Here is an 18,488-nt window from a genome sequence, read left to right on the forward strand (position 1 = left end):
ATAGTACACTAGTATGTATTTGTATCTATTTTTAAAAGTATCTTTTACAAGACTGATTATTGGTGTTTCAGTAAATGTATTAACTATGCATCATTCAAAGCAAATCTAGGCTGGTATCTTATCATACGTCCAATTTATCAATGTAATAGAAATCGTGTCATTCTTTTCAAACACAAAAGTAGTGTGTACTGAAATATGACAGGACCTGTACAAGAAACAAAATTAAGGTAGGTAATATTGTTTGCAGTTTATTGAATTGGTTTGCACGATCTACATAGCTGTTGATGGTGTATGATTCTTACAATATTATTGTTGAATGATTACAAAACATAATAAAGTAGGTTTATATTATTGTGAGTTACATGACATTCCGTACCTGCTATGTACCTACTCTATATGTACAACTATGCAGTTCACTAATTATTGTTCTTGAATTATAATGTAAAATAATATTAAAATAAATTATCTATTAGGTATTATTTAATAAGTAGTAAAAACTTGGTATATACCTACAAATACAAATAAATGTTTTAGCTTATAGGTATTAGGTACCTACCTATTATACATAGTTTTATATGATATACATAATAAATTGTGTTTATTGTTTGGAAATTATAGATGCTTATTTTATTTTTTTCGTTTTGGTAATGGTAAAATAAAGTATTTAAATATTTTATAGTAAATTTTAATGGTAAATCAGAATTATTTGCACAGTGAATATTTTAATAGTAAATATATTTTAATAAATAAATAATTCTTTCTAGATAATTTGAAGCCATTACAAAACATATAAAAAATATTTATCTTTTTGAATATTTTTATCGTTGAAATTGTCTTAAGTTTATATTTTTTCTAATTCAACGTGCATTTTAATTTTATAAAAAAAAAATTGATTTCAGGAACGTTTTATTACAAAGTATTTAAACTTTGAAATTTAGATTATCAGAGTTGCACTCCACGTTGAGTACTCTGCATCCCAACAAAATGTTAATGCACTTCCACATTGATAAACGTTTTAAATATAGATTGTGCGTGCTAAGGTGTATATTGTACATTGGTACATTATTTTTCGTAGTGTCCTTTTACACATTCGTTAAATATTGTCTACGTAATTCACCTCATATTGTACACATAATATATGTGTTTTGCATATTGTAAATATATATACAGAAAAAAATATACATCTCATTGTATACTTAAAAAGAATGCTATGTAAAAAACTTGATATCACATCATATTTTTTTTAATTTGAGTTTTATAAAATCATTATTTTTTTAGTGGATTTATTTAAAAATAAGACTAAATAAAAACGATTTGGCTTAAACAAAATTTAACTTTATTTAATTAAAAAACTATTTTTGTTCTCTATAATATATTGTTGTTTCGTTTTAATCCGTTGATTATTTTAACCGTGCTATTAGTTACACGCATTTAGTGTGTGTGTGTGTGTGTGTGTGTGTGTATACAATAAAATATTATATTTAAGAATTATTATTTAGGCAAATGAAAAAAATAAACTAAGGTAACAGAAATGTAAAGATTATTTAAGATTTAGAGAAAGATGACATAATAGGGTGCACGAGGGGGTCTCTCAAAGTCAATGTATAATTAATGTTGTATTAATTTTCTGAGAAAATCTGTAGTTTACTTTAATTATATTAATTATATTTTAATGTGTGTGTGTGTGTATATTTTATTTAAACATTTTTGAATAAAAAAAAAAAAGAAAGATTTTTACAATGTAAATTAAGTACTGCCTAGAAACTTAGATTTTTCTGTATCTATAATTAATAAATTTAAACTTTTATTTGACTCATCTTTATGGGGATAATGTACATGTTAAAAATAACGTTAAAATACAATATATACCTACTTGCAAAATTTTAAAAATAATTTCTACAAAGATCATTTGCGTTCACGTTTAATATTCAAAATTATTCACTTAATTGTACCAAAATAAAACTAACAAAAAAATGTTAGTATCTCGAAATTACTATTAAATGCATGTTAATTATAAACCATATAATGTGATAAAATATTTTGTTCATAGTTCTTAATGTCGGATCGTTCTGCAAAAAAAAAAAAAAATTAATTGCATAATTGAGATAATAATTTTGACCGATTATAGACCACTGTCTCGTATCTTACGTCTAAACCAGGTATGTTCGAAAGAACGTGGCGAAAACTATAAAAGGGAGAGAAATCAAAAAAATTGACGCATTCTGACACAGTCAATCATTTTAATAATTTTATAAAAAAAATTTAAAAAAAAAATTCAAACATAAAAATGAAACAATCGGCCTTATTTATCTGCGTGTTAATACTACTTCTGAAATCCAAGGTACGTTATTAATATATATATAAGTTAAATAATATTTTTTTTTTTTCTAATTCGTCAAATATATAATAGTATTGTTATTATAATATAACACTATAATGTATATCGTAGAGACAATAGACATTTTGATTGATCTTTAATTTTTGACAAAATTACTGATTTTTTTTTTTTTATATCTTTTTTCACAGAACTCAGAACAACATTTCAAACAATATTACGATGATAATTCGTTGTCTTTACAGTCAGGATACCAGCCACAAATCAACGTCGGTCAATTCGACTTAAAGACAGCTCTCGCTGTCACAAAAACAGTAACTTTTATGAATCTTCTATCGTCCAGCCCGAAACTTATGTGCCTTGTCCCGCCGTTTTTAATTACTGATTTTTTAACACAATTATCGTGTAACCCGGCCATACTGAATGCCCTACCTCAAGGTGTGTTAACGGGTTTCATGACTTCGTTATCAGCAAATCCAACTCTTGTGAGTTCTATACCAAAAAACGTATTCGTATCGATTAGCAAATCGTTGTCCGTTGGAGCGCCGGGAGCTATCGCTACGGGATCCGTCCTAGCTACCGGAACCGCGGGTGTTGTTGCCAGTCCGGCTCCGTCAACTTTGCCTGTATCACCTGGAATCGTGGCCACGGATAAAGTCTCTGCTGCTGTGGTGCCATCATCTATTCCGTCTCAACCACCTGCAATCGCGGCAAGCGCCGAAGCTGCTGCTGCCATAACTTCCCCTGGCGCATCATCATTGCCCACACAAAGTGCGCCTGGTGTTTCCGTTAGTAAGGAAGTTTCCGCCGTAATAACACCAGCCGCCCAGCCTCCGTTAGCTGGACCTGTATCGCCTGCAACCGCGGTAACCGCCGAAGCTGCTACTGCCATAACTTCCCCTGGCGCGTCATCGCTACCCACACAAAGTGCGCCTGGTGTTTCCGTTAGTAAGGAAGTTTCTGCCGTAATAACACCAGCCGCCCAGCCTCCGTTAGCTGGGCCTGTATCGCCTGCAATCGCGGTAACCGCCGAAGCTGCTGCTGCCATAACTTCTCCTGGTGCGTCATCGGTACCCACACAAAGTGCGCCTGGTGTTGTAGTTAATAAGGAAGCTTCCGCTTTTATATCGTCACCTACTGGACCAGCGTCTACCGTCCCCGTTTTGCCGGCTGGCTTACCAACCACGACCAATGGAATATCACAGACTCCAAACGCATATCCACCAGTAAGTGGACCTTCAGGACTATCGGGTGTTCCGGAGCCATGTAATGACATCCCAATACCTCCAGTAACCCTACCGTTACCGAATCCAGCATCGCTGTCGATATTATCATCATTTTTCAATAAAGGAGCAGGTAACAGTATATTAGAATCAAAAATGGAATCTATATTTAAATTATTAGCGAGTGGTAGCATAAAGTTGCCGCAACTACATGTACCTGTTCCAAAAATATCCACTATGCCCACTGTTTCCGTAAATAAACCGGAAGTATCTAAAGTATTTATCCTTTTGCCAACTCCTTTTGAAGGAAAACCAATTGATGTCCAACCTAATCAATTTAAGAAACTTTATTATAAACCTGGATCGTTAGATCAAATTCTTAATATTATTCATAAACGTCTACCAACTCTACCAACTCTACCAACTCTACCAACTCTACCACTCTACCAACTCTACCAACACTACCAGCTCCGCAACCACTTAGCTTGCCAAAACTACCGATGCTAACAAAAAAACCTATTAATTGTCTTCCGCTATTCTCAAAAGTTCCTTGTTAACATTATATAACATAATATAGCTCGATTTATTTTCCCCGAAAACACACATCTCCATTTGTAATGTACCTATTTATTATTTTTTGTATTGTATAATTATATTATTATAATTTATTTACAAATTAATTATTATTGCTTTTTATTTATATCACATCGTTATTATGTATTTATAATTTAGACTATTGTGATAATATATGTATAATATAATATACGAGTTATGTTATAAAACGAATAAAAACCATTTTTTAATGTATTTTCTAATCAGCGGTTTTTTTACAATAATATTAATAATAATAAAAATAAAACTATGTTGAATTATTTCATTAAACGTTGCATATAGATATATTTTATTGTTTTATCTGTCGTATTCTCGGAATATCAGTTGAACTATTTGATTGTCACGCGCTAAGATATATCGCACGACGCTCGGTGTAAAATATGCTACATAAAACAATTATGGAACAGGGGAAAGCATATGACACATCTAACACAAGACAACGTCACTGAGTGCCTGAGTAATGTATGGTTGCATGGAAAATAGGTAAAACACCATAACTAATTAGTTTAAAACGTATAGTTGTAAGTTTATATTAAAAATAATAATATCCGATAATAATTTATTATAAATAGTAATATTAGGATCGAAATTTGGCAGAATAAAAGTGTAGTCTTAAACGGTTACATAGGTATATAAAAAAAATTATCAAGTTTCAATTTTGAAAAACAATATTTAATTAATTTAACCCGATGACTATTATAGCATAATATGTTTTATTGTTAATTATAGTGTATAAAATGCAAATCACGAATCAAAGAAAAAATGTCTCAATATTTTGAATTTAAAACAGCTCAGCCAGGTAAAAAATCATATCTTAATGCAGTCGTCAAAGGCTTAAACTATCTGTTGATTATTCTGTCTGCCTTGATAATTTAAAAGTAATTTTTATAGGTATTTACAGAAAATTTATTATAGTAAATTTTTATATTATATGTGTATAAGGTAGTGTGTGTGTGTGTATGTACTGTACTATTAGTTAAACTATATTATGTTATATAATTTAATTTATAGAAAAAATGTGATATTTTTTCTAAGAATGTTGATCAGTTAAAGAAAATTATTGCTGTGTCATCAAATTGCATTTGTGCAAATTCTGTTAATATACTAAATACCAAATTATTTTTTTCAAAGCAGGTATTTTATAGTACAATAAAATTAATAAATCGAATCACAGATCACCAGTCAATCTAGTGGGTAATATAATACTGATTATTTTCAATGAGTACAGATCAAAAAAATGATTCAGTGTCTGGAAAGAAGTGTAAGTGTTTTTTAAGACTGGACACTCAGAAGAAAAGCTAGAATAAAGAAAACTATGGCTATTTATGGTAGGAATTATTTTTGTATTTTTGTATGTATAATATACTAACTTGTATATACTACAATTGTTGTTAACAGACTACTTAGTTGTGTGCTGCAGGAGTAGTCATATATTGTTAGTTTTATTATATTGAACGACCACCTCTAAATATCAGTTATTATTTCTAGTCTCTTATTATTTGGTGACCATCAGATAAAAGTTTCACACAACTATCATTAAAGCTCTACAATCATACGTTGAATTCTATATAATATTACTCTATTTGCATAACATATACACTTCTAAATATAAATCTATTATATATAATCAAAATATTGTACAGTCATTAATTATAAAAATCAGTTATATATAACATATTTCAGTGATTATACAATAATATATATGATCAAACAAAACAATGACAACTCTTTTATAAGTATATAAGATAGTTTTTAATAATTAATTGTTTAATGTATTGTTAAAGATTTTACTTTTCAATATTTCCAGAAACACAAATGTGGATGTTGAGAAAGCGATGGGTATGAAACTCAATAGTCACAATAAAAATAAATCTGTATCTATTATTCCATTATTACCTGCTACTTATTCATTTCTTTCATAATAATGTACACCACTATATTTTTTAAAGTGATAAAAAAATAATATTAATAATGTTTCTATATTTTGCTATTTATTTTTTATACTGTGTACTCAAAAAGTATATAATAAAGTATTTCGTATTAAAGTAGTTAAACCATTTTAATGGTAGTAGCAATAATATTCAAATGTATATAGAAGCAAACTATTGAAATTAATAAAATTTATCTAATAGCTTGTTTGAAATAAATTATATAAACAAATATTTAGAAATTTTTTAATTGTAATTTATACTAAGGGATGAGGTAAAAAAAAGACATTTGAATGTTATCAAAAATTAAACTCTGTTTTACAAAAGAGTTATATACCCAATATTCGTAGTATAAGAATGAGTAGACTATAGGTAGTATAGGTATCTAAAATTGATCCTTCTATTTTAAGTACATATTATATTGGGAAATGAGTCAGGATTGAACATTTTTCATTGCTAATTAAATATTAACGGATTTCATCACTTGAACCAGTTATTTAATAAGTAAATATTTAATTTAATATTAATATTAATTTTTTAGTATTCATGTAATCTGATTATAATTAAAGAAATTTTATCATAAATGTTGTTATGTCATATCTTAATTACCGTACACATTGTACTTAAGTCTACCTATATGACGTTTATCTTAATAAAATAGAATATTAAATTTCAATTTATCATTTAAACGGTTTTATTCGACCGTCATAATTAGTTTTAATTACTTATAAATTATAATGTAAAAAAAAAAAAAAATAGTTAATAGGGGACTGTAACTTTACATAATTGTGTATGTTTTATACAATAAAATTATAAAAAATTAAATAAATAAAAAGTATGCTACTCTTGGAAAATTATAACTATCAATCATCATTGGTTTTTAAACATAGTAAAACTACTTAGGCAATCAAAGAAACCGAAATACCATTGTTATTATCACAAGTAATATTCTGTACTATACAAAAAATTTTCAATATCTATAGAATACAATAACTAGGTATATAATATTTAGTATATATATATATATATATATTATGTACTTCTTGGTGTGGCGGGTAAATTCTCAAAAATAAAAATAAAAACTTTCTAATAAAGATTAATTATTTATAATCTGCAGGTTTAAAGTTTCTAAAATAAATTTTAAAATATAAGTGTTGGAACGAACTCTTTTGAATCGGATCAAAGACCAAGTTTCTTTGAGTGGGCCCTTTGTTTTATGTACAACCGATAACAATAAAATATAATTAATTTGTGTTTATTCTTCATGGTTGTTAAGATAAACATTTTTAAGCACGTACAACGTACGTTTAGTTTTATACCTATATTCTACGAGATCTTTGATCAAAATAAATGTGACATGAAAAATTTCGATCATAATTATAAATTGTTTGTACATAATATTATAAAGCAATTGAAAAACAAATTATTCACGTTGAATTGCAAAATGAATGTATGCGATTAATAAACTAAACTGTAATATTTTGTGAATAATTATGGTAATTTTAATTACTTTTAATAACTCACTTAAGACTATAGCATTTATTATGGTTTGCTTATCGTTTCAGTTACAACATTATAAGCAATAATAATCAGTGGCACCTGTAGGAACGTGGAAAACATCGCTGAAAATTGACTGCGATGACGGTAAATCGTTAAATTGTTATTTACGTGCCGGGAAAAATTTTATTTTCTCATAGTATAAATTATGTAAGCGTACACATGAAATTAAAGACCACTGGCGTTCAGATTGACTTATCTTTAGTTGATATAATATTGTGTCCGGAATAATGCAATAGCATGGCTATTATAAGTATGTAGGTACCTACTTTATATTATAGAAACTAAGAGATTATATTATTGTTCATACGCAGTCTAATCGTCAAACCATATATGCCTACATTTGTATTAAGTATATTATATTGAACACTAATAAATATGAAATGGTTCAAAGTCATCTCAACGGTGTACGCATTGGTATTCGTCAGTTTTTCCTATTTTGCGGTATGTATAATAATTTATTTTTTGAATAGTAAGTTATATGATTTGAAAATTAGAACGTCAGAAGAAGTGAGCAGATATATATGCATTTGAAACAGTGTTTTTTTTTTTTTTAAACAGATTAATATATCTTAATTAAAGGTTAAGACTGAAAATTCGGAGGTTTTTCTTAACGTAAACAAGTTTTTACGATGAATTGCATATTTGTTAAGTGGTTTTTTTCTCCATTACAGAATAAACAGACACAATTGCTTTGTTTAAAACACTATAATTGTAATTGTGTGCATTATCTAAACTGTTTTAAAAATTAAAAACATAACTTTTATTGGATTAGGTTATTAAACTAACATTTTTTTTTTTGTTAATAATTTTTACAATCTTTAAAAAGATGTTACAACAAACAACATTGATGTTATGCTTATTACTAGATGACGTACATAAATGGTTGCATAAATCATCCACTGGGTAATTTTCTCCATTAGAGAAAAATAATAATCTTGCAACGAAAACGTCATACCTTCATATTATGTTATTGTTTCCGTTTTACAAACGTACAACACATAAAATATTACGTTCAGTAGAATTAATGTTATGTTGTTCTTCTTACTACAGCAAATTTATCTATTTTCGAATTTAGAAGTGAAAATAATAGTGAGTTGTGAGTGTTTTTAATATTAAGATAATTCATAATAATCATAAATCAGTTAAAAATAAAATAACGAAAATTCAATAAACAACTAGTCTATCGATAGTTCAATTTACTTAAATAAAAGAGAACTAACAAAACAAAATAAATTTAGCTAAAAGCAAATTTGCAATATAAGACGGAGACAATATAAACTCGGGCATCACGTATGTACTTTTAAAAGTGCATTTTAATATTATATAATACTATACGAATAAATATTTCGTGTATAGTAAATTATTTTTATTTAAATCTATAATTATTAATTATACAGCGTTCATAAAATGCAACAACAATTTATTATATAATTAAAATGTATGTACGTGGCTGCTTATACAATTATTATAGGTGTCGTTAAACCACTTTTTTTATAATAATCATTAAAGGTATAGTTGTGTTAATTTAATTGTAATCGGTTTAAAATCATTCGATTATCTATGTTTAAAAAAATATATTGTACGGTGAAGTTGAAAAGATTCACGAAGTAATTATTTAATTGACCGTCTAACTGTTGAATTGTTATAATATTTCGATGTATGGTTTTTTTGTGGTCAATGTTAGATAAAAAAAAAAAAACCTTCAAGTATCAAATGATTAAATTTTATAATGATTACACATTACATCTATGACATATATTTAAAATCGATAAATTCATTACATTTTTGAATACTTAGGTAACTATAAAATAATTAAGATAGTGTTGTGATAAGATTGTTCGCTGTATAAAAAACTCAATAACTAAAAATGTTCGTGGTTAATTTTGTTAAACTATATTTTTATAATATATATATAATATTTTAAATTATTATCATAGTAGTATATCAATACATATACTCACTGTGCTACATTATGTGCAAATAATGTCTAAGCGATCTTATTAAAAATTTTTTTACATTGCGAGCAGATTTACTTTGCAACAATGGAAATGATATTGTTAGTATCTGTCATTTATATATATCAAATTATATATACGTTTTTAATCAGTTATTTTGCAATATTTCATCAATATAAAAATAATATTATTAATAAATAAAACACCGGAATTTTATTATATGTACAAATAATTATTATCACTATATTAGTCACTAATATGATATAATTTCAATAATAAAATATTACAAAATTAAGTTTATAGGTGCACATTTATTACAACAAAAAAAAAAAAAAAAAAACGAAAAAGTATAGATGTTGATAAATTTGAAATTCAAATCGACATAACTGTTATAGGTTAGGTTTTTATCCTAACTATACTATGGATATTGGTGGATTTACGACGGTACAACATAATAATATTTTGTCATATTATGTAATTTGATAATTATTTAGATTACAGATAAATTCAATAAAACAGAATTAGCAATACATTAATTTAATTTTTTTTTTTTTTTTAATTGATTGTATAAAATACTATGTCGTATATTTTATATACTTTTTTAGTTCCATTTTTCCGGTTTTGAGTCTTCTTTTTGTTAATTTTCTATTCGTTAAAATGAGATTTATTTTAAGTTTGTTATGATTTAAAAATTAGTTACGAAAAAAGTGAATATTAATAATAAATTTACCAGTCAAACTTGATATGGTAGTATTATAAGTTATAACCATGGTGGAACTTTATCTAATAAACAATAAATGCAATAATTAATATATATATAGAAAAAAAAAACATTTTTCTTTGTTTCTATTTTCCATTCGAGCACCGAGTATGAGCAGTGAGTATAATAACTGATATACAATTTGTTTGTCATTATAGCAATGCTCCGGAGCTCCTCCAACAGCGCCGTCGCGGTCTTTGGCACAAAACTCAACCAAAGCGATTAGTTTAAAGTGCACACCTCTGGCTCGGTGTGGGCCATCGAAGCCAAAAGTTTTTCCGGCTACCGCCGCCGTCGCTGCTGCGTTGGCCGATCTCTTGAAGACCGCCGTTGTGCCATCCAATGAGCACCAACACCGGCCTAACTACACACTGCATCAGTTTCCGGAAGTTCTGCGAATTTTCGCCCGGTTCATCGGAATCGTAGTTTCACCGCCATCAACACCATCGCCCATATCGATAACACCAACCCCATCAACCTCAACAGCACCACCTACCACAGAAATACCGTCAACACCATACGAAACCGACGATTCGGCTACAACTCAGACAGTGTTACCGACAACCCCGTCCGACTCGCCAATCGCCTGTCCACCGACGACTCCTCAGACATTAAAAAAATTGATGTCTCTGTTCGTCCCGGTATCGGCCATCCCTTCTTCTGCACCGACCGCACAGCCATCGTCGGCCGTCACGTTACCAAAATTGTTCCGAAAGGCTGGTACACTTTGTGAGGACTCAAAACCAGTTTGAACGACTCGACGGAAGACAACTTTAATTAATATCATGTACACACGATGTTATACTTACATTTTATGTATTAAATATTATTTAAGTAGCAATAATATATTTTAATAAATGTATGTTATTCTCTGCAATAATCAATAATGTGAAGATATTATGCTTCTTAATGTGTTGAACAGCAACAGTAGCGTACATTGGTCTGTGGAAATGTCACGAAGTTAAAATATAGGTAATATATGGTGTTTAAAAATTTTTGTTATATCGTTATATATAATATACAAAACTAGAAAACCTTAAAATACATACATGATTATTCATAATTTTTAGGCTCTATTAACGACAGTCGTGGACTCGTGGTTATAATATAAATTTGATATCATTTATCTATAAGCGTATAAAATAATTGTAATTTTATTGTTAACATTAATATTTCATTGTAATATAACTATAATTATTTTGAACATATTATTTTAAGATAGGTACCATCACTTGATCACTCACAAGTAACCACCACAATCAACGAGAATATGTATTAATAATGATTTGTGATATAAAATATCACTATCAGATTATCAGTTATCCACTACTTATTGTAATTATTTTTTATTTCAAATAAGTACCGTCAGTTATACTGTTATTATTTATAAATTGCACTGTTGCATTACTTTTGTAGGCTGAATAGGCTTGATTGTGTGATTATTTTATTTATATTATATTGTAATCAATTATGATAAAATATAAATTTAATATGAATAAGAATCAAAAATTTAAAGACAACTTATAGCTAGGCACAAAAATCTGCGTTTGAATGATAGCGTTGTAAGCGTTTAAGTAGATAAATTTACAGTTTTAGAAAATTTATTAAAAAATGATAAGTTACAAATTATTTGGTTGGTAAAAATTTATACTATTTTTAATATTTATGATACTTAAATAAAAGGGTTTCTATAAATTGTCTTGCAATTTTTTTTTTAAAAAAGATGAAAATAATTTCATACCAACTTATTTGTTTTTAGTACTTATCTAGAATAAAAACGGTTTATATTAATTACAAACCTCGGTTACATTGAATCTAAACATACTAATTTCTCATAAAATGATTCTTGATATTTGTTTTAATAGAAGAAAAAAATTAGAAAAAATCCTGTTTCTATATAGTATATAATATATATATATATATATATATATATATATATATAGCCATTAATATTTTTTTGTGAAATAAAAAATAATATTCTATACTTAATTGCATAAGAATTTTAAATACTGCAATGGCTACTTTGACTTTTCAAATATTAAAGTTAATAGGTACTTACATATTTGAAACTTTAAATATATGAATATTACATTTTATAAAATATATTTTATGATACATTTATGTAACTAACCTTCAAATAAATTGGACCAATAATTTCTCAATTCACTATTATGAATTAATAACAAGATATTAATGAATAATTGACAATGATAAGTATATGAGATGAAATATTTATTTTTATTAACTGATATAAAATATATATAGGTATTTATATGTATATATATGATTGTTTTTTACTATAAGATTAGTGTATATGTATTATGCAGTGGATTTTTTTATAAAGTGAAAACATTTTAAATATTTATATTGAATAGTAACACGATTGTCGATATAAACAACATGGGCAAATCCTTATTAACAAAAGCAAGGAGGTGGTAGGCATGATGGAAGTGGGAGTGGAAGTGGAAGTGGGAGTGGAAGTGGGAGTGGAAGAGGGCATGGTGGTGGTGGTGGAAGGAAGCATGGTGGTGGTGGTGGTGGTAAACAAGGGAGTGGGAGTGGAAGTGGAAGTGGAAGAGGAAGTGGAAGTGGAAGTGGGCATGGTGGTGGAGGTAGTGGAATAGAAAAACAAGGTAAAGGTGCTAGAGGTACTGGTACCAACGCTGGAGGTGGAATACACGGAGGTGGTGGACATGGAAGTGGGAGTGGAAGAGGAAGTGGAAGTGGAAGTGGGCATGGTGGTGGTGGAGGAAGGAAGCATGGTGGTGGTGGTGGTGGTAAGCAAGGAAGTGGGAGTGGAAGTGGGAGTGGAAGAGGAAGTGGAAGTGGGCATGGTGGTGGTGGTGGAAGGAAGCATGGTGGTGGTGGTGGTGGTAAACAAGGGAGTGGGAGTGGAAGTGGAAGTGGAAGAGGAAGTGGAAGTGGGCATGGTGGTGGTGGTGGAAGGAAGCATGGTGGTGGTGGTGGTGGTAAGCAAGGGAGTGGAAGAGGAAGAGGAAGTGGAAGTGGGCATGGTGGTGGTGGTGGTGGTGGTAAGCAAGGGAGTGGAAGAGGAAGAGGAAGTGGAAGTGGGCATGGTGGTGGTGGTGGTGGTAAGCAAGGGAGTGGAAGAGGAAGTGGAGAGGAAGTGGAAGAGGAAGTGGAGAGGAAGTGGAAGAGGAAGTGGAAGTGGTAGTGGACATGGTGGTGGTGGCAGTGCCAAACCAAGGTCTAGATAAGGATCTGGAAGATATGGAAATCCTCCACATGTGCCACAAGGAGTTGCTTCAACCTTGATAATAAAATTATTATTAGATAATATTCAGGTACGTAAGGATTTTAAAATGTTTCTTACCTTAGCCAAACAGGCCAATGCCAAAGCAAATACAATTCTTAAAGTCTTCATTTTGTATGTATTTGTTTGAAGAACTGTTGAATAATATATCTAAATTAGCAGTGCAGTTTAGCTTTTATACTAAAATCGTATAAATTTTGTTTTACAAATCTACACGTTTATTTATTTTCATTTTTTCTCACTGATTTCATTAATCTTAATTTATCTATTTTTTATTTTGTGTACATATCAACATAGATATGTGTTTTCACTATTAGATATAGATTTTGCTTCTGGTAATACTAAATACTCAACTTCAATCTTAAAATGCGTAAACTAACATAACAATATACCGATAATAAGTTTAAAAAAAGTAATGAAGTTTGAATAAACATCGAATTCAATAATACAAAATAAAATAAATAACATCATGTTATTTTGTTGAGGTATCTTTCAAATAAGTATATTTAGTTTTAATAATGAAAACTCAGATCGAGGTTATTCATTACGAATTATAATTTATTCAATACAATATTACAATATTTATCATATTTCCTAAATGTTTCCTCTTTAATATTATTAATTATAGTTGCTTGTAATTTATCAAAATATTTCGGTACATTAATCATAATCTTTTACTTAATATCAAATTCATTGAATACAAATAAATCTAATGTAATATAATAAAATACAATGTATTTAATAATATTTCAATAAAAAGTTGATTTAATTTAATAATAAATCAAATATACTAAAAAAAATTTAATATATTTAGTGTTATATGTATCAGTAATTGTGTACCTACGTAAAATAGCATACAAATGATCAATACAATTTAGCTTTAAATTTAAATATTTCAAACCATCTTTTTAAATTTATGTTAACAAAAATTATTGAATATTTTACTATAAATGATGTGTTAATTTCTTCCAAAATGTAATTTCAGTTTTAATTTATCATTTTATATATTATATAATATTAAACAGTAGTAATTTACTTTAATTAGCAAATAAAACATCTAAAATATCATATATTTTAATCCTTTTTAAAAAATAAATTACGATTTCTTACATAACTTTTTTTCTTTAATCATTAATCATTAGTTAGCTAACGAAAAAAGTAAAGATACCTTATTTTAAAATTGGCAGGCATGTAAACAAAATATATACATACCGAAAAATAATTTAATGATTATAATTAATTGTAACAATTAAAATATTTTAAACCGAATGTACTTATATTATTCTTAAAACATATAATAGCATAAAATCTGTTAGAGATTTAATAAAATAATCAATAATTTGTCATTAATGACTTTCAGTCATTTAAGGCATTTGAAATGAATAAGTATATACTTAAATTTTAAAAAATTTATATAAATACATTCACAATTCGACAATTTGTTGGATTTATTTTTTATAAATTTTACGGAATTTTAGGACAATCTTTCATACTATTTAATATTTTAATACAATTTAATTTGCAAAAACTACTATTACAAACTAGTGTTTGACTTTCAAAAAACGGTATCGTTATTTTGAAAGAATGATGAACTTTGTAAATGCAACTTTGAAATCATAAAAATCTTGTAGACATTTAGGATTTTGATTAAATTTTGAGCTTATTACCAAGTATGGTGTCAAGTAGATAAGTATTGAAGTATAACAATGAGAATGGACTTATGAGAAATACATTTTTTTAATATAGATTAATTTTTAAAACAACAAGTACATTTTTTAAAAAAATCCAAATTTTGTAGAAGCTTATTTCTGATCTAATTTATAATATATTAATTGAAAATCAGTTAAGTATTAGGTACATTTTATTTCAAGATCAAGTAATGTCTTTACTCTTAGAAAATTAACATTATTTGATCATATTTTTTTATGGGTTTTAACATATATTCCAATACAAATACATAATATTTTCTTAATATCACTTTTAAATATATTTTTAAATGTTTATTGTTCAATTATGTAATAATCTATGAAAATTACGAGTTTAAAGTTTTTATCAGCTACTAAGTAAAATATTAAAATTAGTAATATCATCTTAGACATCAATTTTATAAAACCAAAATAATGTAGGGAATAAGTGATAACCTTGAGAGTCAACAGATGTAACGTTGATTAAAAATAGTAAGACACAAAAACATGTGGATCAGTAAACCCGTAAATTTAAATTAATTAATTAAAAATGTATTGTTGATCCCAAAAAAACCTTTCTCTATACCTACTTCCTTAAATTACATCTGTTAGTGATTGATTAATAAACAAATCTAAAGTTATGTGTTTGAATACGCACACATATTTCATTGTATGCTAACTCATTTTCTTTAAACACATATTGGTTATTCAATAACATTTTTTTGAATAATTTATACATTATATAATTTGATTTTACACGTCTATGTGCAACTGAGTAAGTATAATTTTTATTATTTTATGATGAACTTGATTTTATTATGAAGAATTAAGAATAAGATATGTATTATACATGTGAGTGTACATCAGTTCCAAATAATTTATAATCTGAAGGTATATGTTCAATACAAAAATCGGTTTATGCATTTTTTACCGATAAAAATGATATCAACTGTTAAAATGTATTAGACTAGGGTTTTTAAAAATACGTGTTTAGTTGTACTTCCGTAGTAAGATTAAAAAAACGTGAAAATGTTAAAAACAAAATACGAAAGGTTTGAATATAAAACTCAAACAAATTGAATAACTTATTTCATGTTATATTCATTCAATTGTTATTCGAAAAATGAATACTTTAAGAACCATAACAGCTCTAGTGTTGTGTTGCTTTGCTAAGGTAAGAAATAATGGCAATAAAAATATTAAACCGACGAGTTAAATACATTTTTTTATTGAAAGGCACAACCAACACCTTGTGATGGATTTCCACCATCTTTCTATGGACTAGGGTCATCTTGTTATCCACCAGCACTACCAGCACCTTGCTTACCGCCTCCAGCACCATTACCACTTCCACTCCCTTTCCTACCGCCTCCATTACCATGCTTAGCACCCCTACCACCCCCATGTCTACCACCCCCATGTCTACCAGCCCCGCTTCTACCACCACTATGCCTCCCAGCACCACTTCTACCACCACCATGTCCACCAGCACCACTTTTACCACCCCCGTGTCTTCCAGCCCCACTTTTACCACCACCATGTCTTCCAGCCCCACTTCTGCCACCCCCAAGCCTTCCAGCCTTACCTGTACCACCATGCATACCATCTCCACCAATTAGTCCAGCTACTTTAGCCGCCTTATTAGCTACTCTTAAAGCAGCGGCACCTGTTTCACCCCTTGCCACACTCCCTGTCCCACCACCAGCAAAACCAGTCTTTGGACCAGCTCCCACCGTAGCTACAACCCTGTCGGTCCCCGCACCCGCACCTCAAGTCATAGCTCCAGGACCAGCACCCGGACCATTGATAGTCCAATTGCCGTCAGTAGCCGGAAAGACAGCGCCAATCGTCGTTCCCGCCGGTCCAGCGCCTAACTTGCTCGTCAAACTGACTCAAAGCCCAGCTCCCGCACCCATCATACTTCCAGGAGCGGCACCCGGCCCAATCGTCATCAACGACGGAAATGTAATTAAGGAACAATCCATCACGAGTGCACCGGCTCCCGACCCAAACAAAATATTCTTCGCTTTACCACCACCGTTACCGACTCCACCAGTCGTGTTGCCACCCGCGCCATTGCCAAAGGTGTTCTTCAATCCCGGTCTGTACATCCAAAAACCTGATATCGTTTACCAAACACCGGTTGGTCTACCTCAATTGTTTTTGATTCCGTCACCGTGCGCATGTCCAGCACCGTGCTTCCCACCTCCAGGTCCATGCAATCAACCACCAGTTGTCGCTAAGGTCCCTTGCGGCTGTTAAATTATTTCGTCAACATAACATTTTAAATATTGACGTACTGGATTCATACAACCTACCACTACAAATTTAATGTTATTACACGTGATTTTTAATTTTTTTTTATCATTATTTTAATCAAATACTCGTACTTTTTACCATAATACTATAACAAGTATGTACAATTATTTTATAAAACTATAAAAGTTAATTTTTGTGTTATACTTTTTAAATTTTGTTTTATTTTTTCATTTAATACCTATAAATATTTTACCTGTTATAATATATAATTTAGGTAATAAAATTCACAATTAATTTATGTTTACCTATATTGTTACTGCGAATAAACTTCGATCTATAAATTTATGAAGTTGTAATAGTTTAATATTGCATAGATATTAGTGTAATGGTTATAATTAAAAAGCCACGTAAAACGTGTTTTACATTTCTTTTACAAAATAAAAATAAACAGGAGAAATATTGTAGTAAGTGGACAGTGAACACAACTGTTTTTAATAAATTCATAAACATTAGTCAATCTTAATTATTTATAATGGGGACAAAAGGTTATGTTTTATAAATGTTTAATTAAACGTAACGTAAATGTTTAGTTTGTTTACTTTTGAATATTATTCCGGTTTGATTTTGGCATATGTTTATCATTTGATATATTTTTATTTTAGTTATCTCTAAATTGTCAGTTATAAACGACTTGTATAATGATTTTATGACTTAAAGATCCAAATTTGACAATCACTCAGTCAATACATATAATATCTACAGATTGCAGTGGTGGCTAATTTGGAATGATTTATAAATTGTATTTCCCATTAAAAAAAATACTATCTATAAACAAACAATAATTTTTTAAATAGCCTATAGAAAATTTTTTATCAAACTAAGATATATATTGTGTTT

At 28.8% G+C, this 18,488-nt stretch overlaps 4 protein-coding genes and 1 long non-coding RNA gene across 5 annotated transcripts; 4 read left to right on the plus strand and 1 right to left on the minus strand.

Moving 5' to 3' along the window:
- The first annotated feature begins 2,198 nt into the window (after window positions 1–2,198).
- Window positions 2,199–4,457, plus strand: LOC114129687 (proline-rich protein 36-like). The gene is made up of 2 exons (XM_027994486.2): window positions 2,199–2,341; window positions 2,527–4,457. The coding sequence occupies exons 1-2, from the start codon at window positions 2,288–2,290 to the stop codon at window positions 4,063–4,065; spliced, it is 1,593 nt and encodes a 530-aa protein (XP_027850287.2). The 5' UTR covers window positions 2,199–2,287; the 3' UTR covers window positions 4,066–4,457.
- Window positions 4,458–7,722: 3,265 nt separating this feature from the next.
- LOC114129686 (integumentary mucin A.1-like) lies at window positions 7,723–11,413 on the plus strand. The gene is made up of 2 exons (XM_027994485.2): window positions 7,723–8,099; window positions 10,532–11,413. The coding sequence occupies exons 1-2, from the start codon at window positions 8,034–8,036 to the stop codon at window positions 11,123–11,125; spliced, it is 660 nt and encodes a 219-aa protein (XP_027850286.2). The 5' UTR covers window positions 7,723–8,033; the 3' UTR covers window positions 11,126–11,413.
- A 1,403-nt stretch (window positions 11,414–12,816) lies between these two features.
- On the plus strand, window positions 12,817–13,028 carry LOC126555874 (uncharacterized). The gene is made up of 2 exons (XR_007606987.1): window positions 12,817–12,907; window positions 12,986–13,028. It is a non-coding gene; the product is annotated as an uncharacterized LOC126555874 (long non-coding RNA).
- On the minus strand, window positions 13,016–13,802 carry LOC126555873 (histidine-rich glycoprotein-like). Its single transcript, XM_050210803.1, has 3 exons — window positions 13,708–13,802; window positions 13,494–13,644; window positions 13,016–13,422 (listed from the first exon to the last, which is right to left on the minus strand). The coding sequence occupies exons 1-3, from the start codon at window positions 13,756–13,758 to the stop codon at window positions 13,016–13,018; spliced, it is 609 nt and encodes a 202-aa protein (XP_050066760.1). The 5' UTR covers window positions 13,759–13,802.
- Window positions 13,803–16,437: 2,635 nt separating this feature from the next.
- On the plus strand, window positions 16,438–17,794 carry LOC114129684 (uncharacterized). The gene is made up of 2 exons (XM_027994484.2): window positions 16,438–16,506; window positions 16,569–17,794. Exons 1-2 carry the CDS (start codon window positions 16,456–16,458, stop codon window positions 17,592–17,594), a joined length of 1,077 nt encoding a protein of 358 aa, XP_027850285.2. The 5' UTR covers window positions 16,438–16,455; the 3' UTR covers window positions 17,595–17,794.
- The last annotated feature ends 694 nt before the right edge of the window (window positions 17,795–18,488 follow it).

This window comes from Aphis gossypii, chromosome 1 (genome assembly GCF_020184175.1).
Source record: "Aphis gossypii isolate Hap1 chromosome 1, ASM2018417v2, whole genome shotgun sequence".
NCBI lineage: Eukaryota > Metazoa > Arthropoda > Insecta > Hemiptera > Aphididae > Aphis > Aphis gossypii.

Excerpts from the sequence above, each read along its gene's own strand:
- LOC114129687 (XM_027994486.2), top strand. The coding sequence starts at position 2,288 with ATGAAACAATCGGCCTTATTTATCTGCGTGTTAATACTACTTCTGAAA. Across the intron at positions 2,342-2,526 it reads TACTACTTCTGAAATCCAAG|AACTCAGAACAACATTTCAA; the intron begins GTACGTTATTAA and ends CTTTTTTCACAG.
- LOC114129686 (XM_027994485.2), top strand. The coding sequence starts at position 8,034 with ATGAAATGGTTCAAAGTCATCTCAACGGTGTACGCATTGGTATTCGTC. Across the intron at positions 8,100-10,531 it reads TCAGTTTTTCCTATTTTGCG|CAATGCTCCGGAGCTCCTCC; the intron begins GTATGTATAATA and ends TTGTCATTATAG.
- LOC114129684 (XM_027994484.2), top strand. The coding sequence starts at position 16,456 with ATGAATACTTTAAGAACCATAACAGCTCTAGTGTTGTGTTGCTTTGCT. Across the intron at positions 16,507-16,568 it reads TGTTGTGTTGCTTTGCTAAG|GCACAACCAACACCTTGTGA; the intron begins GTAAGAAATAAT and ends TTTTATTGAAAG.
- LOC126555873 (XM_050210803.1), bottom strand. The coding sequence starts at position 13,758 with ATGAAGACTTTAAGAATTGTATTTGCTTTGGCATTGGCCTGTTTGGCT. Across the intron at positions 13,645-13,707 it reads CATTGGCCTGTTTGGCTAAG|GTTGAAGCAACTCCTTGTGG; the intron begins GTAAGAAACATT and ends TTTATTATCAAG. Across the intron at positions 13,423-13,493 it reads CTTCCTCTTCCACTTCCTCT|TCCACTCCCTTGCTTACCAC; the intron begins CCACTTCCTCTT and ends TCCTCTTCCTCT.